General features: G+C 41.3%; 1 protein-coding gene across 1 annotated transcript; it reads right to left on the bottom strand.

The window, feature by feature from the left end:
* Positions 1-278: 278 nt before the first annotated feature.
* On the bottom strand, positions 279-10,406 carry snx16 (sorting nexin 16). The gene is made up of 7 exons (XM_070927865.1): positions 9,881-10,406; positions 9,560-9,646; positions 7,125-7,273; positions 6,702-6,771; positions 5,332-5,468; positions 4,960-5,082; positions 279-516 (listed from the first exon to the last, which is right to left on the bottom strand). Exons 1-7 carry the CDS (start codon positions 10,289-10,291, stop codon positions 399-401), a joined length of 1,095 nt encoding a protein of 364 aa, XP_070783966.1. The 5' UTR covers positions 10,292-10,406; the 3' UTR covers positions 279-398.
* Between the last annotated feature and the right edge of the window lie 614 nt (positions 10,407-11,020).

Here is an 11,020-nt window from a genome sequence, read left to right as displayed (position 1 = left end):
AGAAACAGCTATTGTTCTTATAATAAGTTGCACAACACCTTCAAAAAGAAGACTTCTGTATGTTCCACATAAAACATCCCACGACCCCTTCTATAGGGGGAAATATAAGTGAAACAGGCTGTTGCAGTATAAAACTGTTCCCTTTAAACCCTATACACATATCTTGAGATAAAAAAGCTGCAACTGATCCAACTCCAAGACCATAAGGTGAAACAGCGGCTACAATCTGGAAGGTGAAAAGGGGAGTTGTGATGGGAGGAGGGTGTGGTACAGTCAAACAGAGGGCAGAAAAAACAAACAAAGGATATGGAATAGCACTCAAACATCAAGTAGGTGGAGTGGTCTCGTAGGGGACGAGGAGGGAGGAAAAAGGAGAAGAAGAAGACCGATGTTTGTTGTTAGTGTTTCAGCTTCTGGTGGTAAAGCTGGGTGACCTGGATGACCGGAGGAGAGGCGCTGAGAGACGGCCCACACCAGCAGGCAGAGGATCGCACCGGTTGGACCTCGCACCTGCCGCTAGAAGGAGGGAGGTGACAGCAGAGGAGATACAGTCAGCGTTTGACTCATTCAAGTCAAATTAAATGCAGTGTGAGAATTGTACACCTCAGACAACATAAAGCCAGACAGACTGAGAGGATCCAAGAAGAAATGTACAGTAGAGGAAAGACGCTAATATAGCCCAACGTGTAAACCTCCTTGTGGGAGGAGACAGTTGTTAATGCCACAACACCAGCCAGTTACAGTTACAGGTCCAATGAAAACAAAGCAGTGAGACAGGTTTTACCTCTTACTCTCTCCCATCTCACATTGCATGACAGATCACGGAAAAAGATATCAGGAGCTTTTACTACTGGTCTACATCCTCAAATGTAACATGCTCACACAACATATTGCAGATAGTACCAGGAACCCACACAATTTGTGACTAGCTGAGATCTAAATCTAGGTCTTCATTAGTGTAAGCTAGAAGACAACAAGTTCTGAGCTCTTGTCACAAAACATAAAAAACCCTCAAAAGTCAATTTATTGAATGAATCACTACCTGAAATTCCTGAAAAAGATTTAGTACTACAGATACTTTTGTAGTAGTAGTTTTCAGACCTTCAAACAGATGATATCTCCTGCTGTGACGCAAATCTGTTTTACACAAGCTGATTTAATAACAACCTGTGTTTCAACACACCAGATGGGGAGAGGGAGGAGGAAGACCTGAAATGCAACGACCTACAACGCCCACGTAGTGAGCGCACATCACCATGTGAAAGAGATGCACTAACAGCATGTGTTAGTCACATATGATGCAAGGGAGCAGTGTGGCACAGCCAAAAGATTCACAGAGCACAGAACATTGCAGTATGAAGAATACACACCACGGTTGGGGACAAATCATCTTCCGGTCAATCAATTCAAAAAGTGGTAATTGTACTCAGTACTCTACTATTTGGCCAGTGTTGTGATGCCTAGCTATCAAAATACATTTTTGGGGCCTGCAACCCTGTTCTTATAAATGACAAGCACTCTAAGATTGTCTAAGGACAGATGGCGTTGTATGCTGTACAGATTGTAAAGCCCCCTTCAACTGTGATTTGTGATGTTGGGCTGTATAAATAAAACTGACTTTGTCAGGGACTTTGTGTAAGAGAAGATAAGATCTTAGCAATGTTCCTGAATTAGGTGCACTGAAAGTGAACTGACCCCAACCTTGATAAACACCCTGACTGCAAGCACTTAAAAGATGGCTATGTTTTTTTTTCAAGTAAATCTCAATACAATACTCACATGGCATATACACGGCCAGTATGGAACAATAACAACAATTTACTGTACATATAGCATGTGAGTGTTGTATTAAGACAGAGAGAACCAATTCTTTAACACCCTGAGACCACAGAACAAGACACCTCCATTATAGTACAGCAGGTGGGATGCATGTTACTGAGAAAAACAAGAAAAGACAGGGGTTAGCCTGCTGAGCTGGTATGTGAAGTACCTCACATGTTATGGGGCTCTTTTTTCACATTGGGGCAGCACTGCTGTGAAATATGAAGGCAAAAAAAACACAAGGGAAGGGAACACACTGTAAAAAGCAAAATAACAGGTGTGAAGATAATAATGGTAATCACCTTTTCACTTTCAAGTCACTGATATCTTGTTCTTGTACTGACATACAAACATGTATATACATGTCAATCAATCATGTTTTTTAACCAACAAATCAGACACTGATGTGTTTATCCAGACATGTGCTCAAGCCCAAACGTCTGGCTCTCAGTTGGGCCTGAAATTCATTAAAGGAAACTTCAGGTTGTGCATTTCTTGACATTAGAAAGCCAGTAACATAATCCTATTCAATATACAGCAAATAGGATTAACTGCTGAAAATGAAAACTGATATCTAGGCGTCATGTGGAGATAGTGATGCTATGCTACTGAATATGCCGTCAATGGGTAATAAAAAAGACATATACACAAGAAAATATACAGTAACTTTTAGAATGTCTCTGTCTCTGTACCGTCTGTAGTAAGTGGGAGTATTTTCTGAGAAGGAAACCAATAAATTGATAGGGACTAATAAACCAATGCAGTGAAAACTAGAATTACTGCCCCGCAGTTGTATGCCTCCACCATCCAGTCAGGTTGCAGTTTACATCCATGCTGTCCAGACTCATATGATAAATAAAGTAAATACTTGGAGGGAAATGAATAAAAAAGGTATAAAGTGTATTTTTGATCACTATATTGATCACGATTTGATAGGCATGCTCCAATACGTTGTTTGCAGTCACGTGATTCTGATGACGCTCAAAATTCAGAATGGGGCAGGAAATGAAAGGCAGAATGGACGAGATGGAGGAAAGCCTGTGCTGTGCTAGTTATTGTCTTCTCATTGTGTCGTCCCAGTCAACTTGTGTGTGAAATCTAGAATCGTCCAATTCATTCTTAAATTATGGCAACAACAAAAAAATTTTTTTCGAGGTCACAATGACCTTTGAGTCAAAAGTGTCACGTATTCAGTGTCCGACCAACTTTGAAATATGGTCTCAATCTCCCCTTCTGTTCCTGAGTTATGGAAAAAAGAGTTTTGATGTCACAGCGAAGTTGACCTTTGACCTTTTGGGTAAAAGCTGTCATCATTTCATCATTGTATCCCATTAAACATCTGTGTGTCATAATTACTGCATTAATTCTTGAGTTATGGCCAAAAATGTGTTTTGTGAGGTCACAGTGACCTTTGACCTACCAAATTCTAATCAGTCATCTTTGTGTCCAAGTGGATGTTTGTGCCAAATTTCAAGAAATTCCCTCAAGGTGCTCCTGAGATATCGCGTTCACGAGAATGGGGCGGATGCGAAAACATAATGCCTCCAGACGCGGCTATAACGGAGGAATAAAAAGGAGGCCGATAGTTGGTGAGGACTGATCAATCAAATGAAATGTGATTTTGGTTGAGTTTGGTATTTCATTTTTAAGATGGCCGGTGGATCTTTTGCCCTAGAGTGGTGTAATCATCTATGTGGCATTGGATCTACATAATCCATAATCTTCTACAATGTAAATTGTAAAAGTAGCCTATGAGGGGTACTTTGGAATGCTTAACGTGAGTAGTCTCAGATTAGATTGTATCAGCTTTGTTTAAAAAAAAAAAAAGAGCTAAAACATTACACAGTTGGGAGACTTATACATTACACCAGCAGGGCCATGAGTCATAACAGGACCAGTGGTGCTGAATTTAACCTGGCATCATGCTAAGTGAAACTATCTTGCATTTATATGTTTGTCTACATGGTTAGCATTTATAGCATGTCAGATGTTTTATTTTTGTGCAGATGACTTTTACTTAATGGAGTATTTTTCCATTGCAACTTTTCTTTAAGGATTAGAATACTCTTCCTGCCATAGGTAGGAACAGAGCACAGGGTTTAAATGCATTGTGTCTTGTCTTGTGCCTGTATGAGATCAGTACTTCCTACTATGTTATTTGATTAGGCAGGAACAGCCCACACTGCTCAAGACCTACCAATCAAGTTCACTATGGTAGACAGTCAGTCATGGTCTTATTTACCTCAACTGTAGAGAGATCCAGGCCTTCATTTCCCTTTAAATTAGTATATGTGTTAGTATTTTAGTAAGAAGACTTCAGGTGTTTCAATCTGCTCCCATTTACCATGTTCATTTGCTGTTGATTCAAACTGAACACATCCTCTGTTTCACATTGAGAGCTTTCTGCAGTTAATGATCCCTTTACTTCAGTTAAAGGCCTAATTGTGGAGTTTCATTAGAAGCAGCTTGACACCAAGAAAACACAAGTGCAATACACTCCTCAGAATGACTATGTTAATTTACTGATTGTGCTGAATTTACAATGCGATCCGGCTACTATTTGAGACCTGGCACTGTTCCATCATAATCATCAATAGTTACTGTTTGTGTGTAAAATGGAAGAAAATGGACTTGAAACCTATAAATACGGTTCAGGCCGTGATAGGTAAAAAATGAGTCATTAGGTGGCCTTTGAAGACAGCTGCATTGATTAAAATAGAAGTGTATCTGTTCTGTCAGATGCATGCGAGACGGATGACTTTAAATGGCTCTATTTAGACAGACTGTTAACCTGACAGGAGGAAGCAATGGTCTCAGAGCATGAATGCTCCTTGAGATGATAGATGTGCAGCATTCCACGTTCACCACTTAACCTTGTCCCCTGAGCCACTTCCTAAAAGCATTAGACAATTAACTTTGGGATCGGTTTTCGTGGCAGCAAAATTACCAAAATCTAGCAAGAGTGGGAACGGTGTAGTGAGATTTACTTATTTGATTAAATACTTAATTATTACTTATTTGATTAAATGTGTGGCTGTGTGAGTTGTGTTTGGTGCATTTGTAGTGTTTGTTGGTGAATGTACTCCTATATCTTATTCACTACCATGTGTGGTGTTTGTGTGTGCATGTGTTTTTTACCCAGTGTCGTCAGGCATGTCCTGATCAGCCTCTGCAGCAGACGACTCCACCTCTGCATCTGCACTGCTTTCACTACCCTGAGCTGACAGACCACACGGAGACTCTGGGCTCACACACTCACCACTGGCACAGACAAACACAGACACACACAACCAGGTGGTTCTTATTGGCTTATTGACTACATTTAATTCTATTCTAGCACTGATAACTTGTGTGTGGACCTCAATTACTACAGTAATTTCTTCTGACCAAGACGCAGGACATGTGAACCAGATGTGACCTGCATGTAAGGTAATTTGTATGTTACATGTGTGTCTAACCCTTATTCTCATACTTGTATTTATGTGTGTGTGTTTGTGCATGTCTACTGACTTGATATGCTTCTCCAGTAGTAGGATGGCCTGCTCCTTCTCCTCCAGCCTCCTCTTCAGGAAAGCGATCTCCTTCTGCTTCTCCAGCAGCTCCTTCTGGAGACGATAGTTACTCTCCTCTAGAGTCTCACAGAACGCCTGCAGGGAGGCGATGACAGAGAAGAGAAGAATAGAAAATATTTGTTGGCAGTGGAAACACAAAGTTGAGGGCAAAGTGTGACAGGCAACACAGGAGAAGACAAGGATAACATTTCTGAATGTAGGACCCTTCAACAAACCTACAGGCAGGCTGTATATTCATCTCAAGACACGTGGAAAGCTATGGGGGGTGGTAAAACTTGTGACATGTATTGCCTACTGTAATGAGAGTGAGTTCTTGCCCTTGTCACCAAACGCCATCAAGTTACTTTGTCTCCCTGTAAAATGCATATGATACCTAAGGCTTGGTAGTGACTTGAAAATTATACTTTATATGATTGTTTCCCAACAGGCTGCTTGGACTATTGAAACATATGTATGACATGGAATTGTGTTCCTAAAAATATGGGCAGGACCAATCGTCTGATACTTTGCAAAAATTATTCAGTGTATTCAGTATTTTATACAAATTGCTAGTTTTACACAAACTTCCTGCAGGTATTAAGTTCAGTATTTAGGTTAATTGTACAGTTAATTGTTCTGTGCTGTTATTGTTTTTTATGCAATGAATATAATGAAATATACATAAACATATTTCTACTTTTTCTCCTTTTTTGTAATCGTATGGGCATGGGGGGCGGTGGGGCGGCGTCAGTATATATACAATAGTAAAACAGGGGTACCCAAGAAAAAGGTTGGGAATCACAGCTTTATACCATACTTTATTTTGCCCAGTGTAAACACTGGTTAAAACCCCCCCACAAGATTATGCAAGGCCAGTAATGCAACAGCGTATTACTTTTCACACAATTTTACCTTTCTGTTTTCCAAGCTTCCAACTTAAATGTATTTTTCCTGTCTTCTGAACTGCGGCTGTTTCTTTTTTAATATCTGTAATCTTAGCTAAATACCTGTATGTTGCTGTGTGTATATCTGTATGTGTCTGTGTTGTACTGGCTGTGAAAACAAATCTCCCTCTAGGACAATAAATCTAAAAATTTTGGTGACACATTATTTTGTGGCCTTGATGCAGCAGTAGCAGGCATAGTAAATATCCCCCTAAGTGTCTAAATGTTCTATACCTCCTGCTATTGATGCTCAATACCCAGCCCTACTAAAATGACAAGAATCCTCTTTAAAAGGCCTTGAAGTGATAGGGAGGGATATACAGGTACAGTGAACACACGTACAGCACCTAAGCACACATACTTTCACATGTACATGCACACTTACTCTGCTCTCCTCCAGACTATCAAAAGGCCCAGGTGGGTCATCCAAACACAGAAACTCTCTCACTGCCAGGCTGTCAAGGAGAACAAAAGGTGTGACATGAATGTGTGCGTGATGTTTGTTGTTTTTTTGCACAGACCAGTGTGCTCAGTAACACAATAAAAAGAATACTTACTTACTAACTGTATAAAACAGCCTGAAACTGAGACAAAGGTTTTTGTCTGCACTGATGTCGCTGAATTACACAAAACTTTTTGGTATTTTTGTTAAGTATTTTGTTGACAATTGTGACATTTCAGTTTGAATGCTTTATAAATAAAAGCAGGAATTATCAAGTGTCCACTTTACAAAGCACAGGTTTGCACAAAAAGGTTAAAGAACTCAATTTCAACATAAAAATCAACCAATACAAATCATGCCACATACCAGTTGGCAATGTCCTTGTGTGCAACCAGGTTTTGCAAAAAGGCCTGTAGTCCCAACTGTCTGTCTTCAAGGAAGTTGCTGTCATAGTTGTCTTTGAACCACCGCTTAGGAGGCAGAGAGAGGCGGAAGCCGGGGAACATCTCCTTCAGCTTGAACACACACATACAAACACAGACAGAATAAGGGACGAGTGTCACATGGTCTCTCCTGCATAGGGTTTACAGCAGTTACAGTAAAAAGCAGAGACAAAAGTGGCAAAGTTAGTGACACTTAGTCCAGAGTCCAGGAGAAATAGTACACACCGCTGCTCCCTGAAGCACTCGCATTCTACTTCTGCATTACATGCTCTGACCAAATAAAGAAGCAATTCAGGGCATAAGCCTGCTGTCCTCCAATCTGTATCCCTTAATAAATAACCACCTTGTAAGGATGTCACAAATAAACACATTCAAATAACTGTGCCAGTGCCATACAGAGCAGCACATTTACAGTTGAAAAAAAACTTCAGGTCTCTCTGGTGGACAAACTATGATGGCAACACTGTTTCTATTACTCCAGCAGCTGCCACTCTGTTTGTTTTGTTTCACTCTGTGTATCTCATCACTTCTTTTGCCTTTTTTCCCACTGAATGGATGAGCGTAGACAGACCTAAAAAATATTAATAAAATAATTGCATAGCAACAAGCGTCAATGCCTCTGGAGAACCCTGAAGTAAATTGCTTTATTATGGCCTTCTCGCCTCACCAACTGTTCCCACAGTCATGGGAGCTGAGAAAATTATTGTTTGACATGAAAACTCAATTGTGTGAGGTTTACAATATCTAGAATACAGTAGGTTTTTGCCAGATTTTGGGATAACTATGTCTGGAACATACTGAGCAAAAGAATAGACAGCAGAGCCGTGGATTATGTTGCAGGAGTGGTCTGAGGTGTTACTATAGATGTTGTGATGCTTTTTTCTGACCTGAAGTTGCTGCTCTTTATCAAGGACTAGGACAGCCCACTTCCTTTGTACCGTAGGTAGTCACTTTTAGTTTAGATCATTGTTTTGTTAATTTCAAGAGGAATTACAAACTTACTGACCTGCTGTTTGCCTCATTTGACTGAAGTCTACTGTTCATTGTCATGTGCTGACTGCCTAAATTCAATTCAGTTCAATAGGCTTCATTGGCATGACATTTGACAAGAGTTGCGAAAGGCACAATTATGATTATGAAAGACAATGTTAAGGAATGAAATTAACCAAAATTAGCTGAATAACAATATTAGTTAATAGAATAAAATAGATAATGAAATGCATTGTCAGTGTCTTTCTCAGGTTCTTATCAGTTACTGTGGTTAGGTAGTCTGCCACAGCATACAGTTTAGGGCCAAATATGTTTCTAGCTTGTGTTGTGAGTGTGTAATTTCAACGACTGATGTATTTTTATTTTTCTTTGGTTATAATTTGTTTACGTCTAATCTTTTGAGTGATAGAGTAACTGCTCTGATGCTGGCTGGGGTTTGTGATTTCAGGAGGTGAAAGGTCAGCCAGCCTCAGGACCAGTAGGCTGAGGGGACTCCTTTTTATGTTCAACTATTGGCAGGCAAGGGCTTTATAATGGTAACAGCCAGGGTCACTCTTTTTCAGTATGGTTCCCGAATTTAATAGTCTTTGCAGAACTCTGCAAGCAGGGTTCTATTGGAGCCTTCAAAGTTAATCATGCCTACCTCCATCTCTGCCTTTACTCCTGATGTATTATTCAAGACGTGCTTGGTCATTTGTGTGCGCATGTATGTTTGGAGCCAGCCACACAGTGTGATGGCCTTTACAATTAACGGTTCATGCATGGCAAAAGACCATCCCCATACAATTTGGCGATTACAGCTGCCTCTGTGGAAAAGCCACAGGAATGGAGGAGAGGATGTCCACACCCCTTCTCTGTCCTCCCTCTCCTGGTTGAATGTAGGGTTTTCCCATCTCTTGTGTGTACGTTCTTCTTGCCTGGGGTTATGGTGTCTGGATTAGTAAATTGTGCATTACAGTAATATGTTTAATCAATATTTTGCAGGCCTACAGAGATCGTTTGTTGCAGCTTTCTAACCATCATGTTTTTTGTTGTAGGTTATTTTTCCTCATACAATGTCATCACATGGCTTAATATTTTCCCCCTCTGTAATCTGTGACCAGACTGTCCTTCCCGAAACCACGAGAGACCTGTTCCCCTAGTTGGCTTGGGCCTGTTGGCTATTTGGGACAGAGAGCTTCTTTGTGTAGCTCTAATCGCTTCCACAGTGCACTCAAAAACAAAAGAAAGCATGCTGAAAGCAATACGTTGATAGTCAAAAACAGTGTCTGCAAACATGGCCGGATGGTTACAAAATAAAGCTTCAGATAGGCCGGAGATCTGGGACAGCCCATACTTTGCTAGGAAACATGTGAACAGATAACACACCTTGTCGTTGAGTCTGGAGAAGTCTGTGTACCTTCTAAAAACAACCCAGCTCTCATCTGGAGTCTTCCTGACCAGGACCTTAAACACCTGCAGCAGAGATAAGACAACACACACACACAATCTTACGGCCGCAAAGGTATAGAGTTGTTGCTTTTTGCCAGGTGGACTTGTAAGAGACTCTCCACTACCAACTTAAAATAATGCTTACAACCAAGTATTACGTAAAACAACATACTAAAGCTGGAGACTTGTGCCAGAGATACAACACAAGTTCCTAACAGTTGTCACAATGTCATATAAGCTGATTCTCTGGTTTCATACCGTGAACTTGGCCCTCTCCTCCATGACCTCATACCCCAGCAAAGTGGGGGTAATAGGCCTCTCATCATCTTGCTGGCTCCCAGCAGGATCAGATATGGAGCGGGGGCAGCTGGAGTACTCTATGGAGGGCTCCAGAGTTCCGTTCACCCTGGCCCGTGCCACAGCGCTCTGGAGGGGTGGTGGTGTCCTGCTCCGGCTGCCTCTGTCCATGCAGCGGGATTGGCGTTGGGAACCTAATCCTCCAAATCCTCTTCCGTGGTCCTCCCCGGCTGCCCTGGTGACAGAAGAACAGGATGAGCTGCTGGAGACGCTGCCTAGTGATGAAGCTCGCTGTGGCCGTCTGAGCTTGCTGCCACCCCCCGACCAGGCTCTGTCCAAGGGCACAGGGACAGGCACAAAGGGCGACGCCATCTTCCTGGGCTGTGTGCTCCTGCCCCCGCAGTAGTCAGTAAGGTTCTTCAGTGGTGCTGTGTGATGATGACGTGAAGCAGTAATGCGTACTCTGAAGGGCTGACAAAGACTGTGAGAACTCTGTACAAAAAAAGACAAGAATAATTCAGTGTGTACATTGTAGTTGTGATCAAAACTGACTTAAAACAACCGTAAATACAGACTGCAAAAATGGGATCCTCAGAATTCCCTTCAACTTACACCAATGGAGCAGAATCTGTCAGCGAACATTATCCTGAAATAAGGGTACCAGACTGTGAGAGCAGATGAATTATTGACATGAGCCACATGTCATTCATAATTTATGGATTTGTGCATTATGTGTAAAATTCATGATGGGAAAGGCCTGTAAAGATCTGTAGATTAGTGTGTCAGACCATCGTGTTAACTTATTTTTAACTTTTCCTGTCCCAGTGAATACTGCAAAAAGGAATGAGCCATGATGCTTTGATTTGACATCAAGGACGAGGACTGTGCGTGTTGGTTTTTATGGAAGAGCTGAAATCAATTTAAGTTCAGGCTGACTGGCAGCTACCTGTCAAACGTGTCCACATGAATTCAGCCTCAGTGGATGTCTGAGAAGCCAGCCCTGTGCCTCTGTATGAATAGAAATCCTAATAACAGGCTAGTCATACACATTTTATTGGGTGTATAGAAAGATACTAATTTCAATGATATATCAAGGCCAGA

This window comes from Enoplosus armatus, chromosome 21 (genome assembly GCF_043641665.1).
Source record: "Enoplosus armatus isolate fEnoArm2 chromosome 21, fEnoArm2.hap1, whole genome shotgun sequence".
NCBI lineage: Eukaryota > Metazoa > Chordata > Actinopteri > Centrarchiformes > Enoplosidae > Enoplosus > Enoplosus armatus.
Note: the sequence above shows the minus strand (reverse complement) of the source record. Positions and strands in the feature narration are given on the sequence as shown.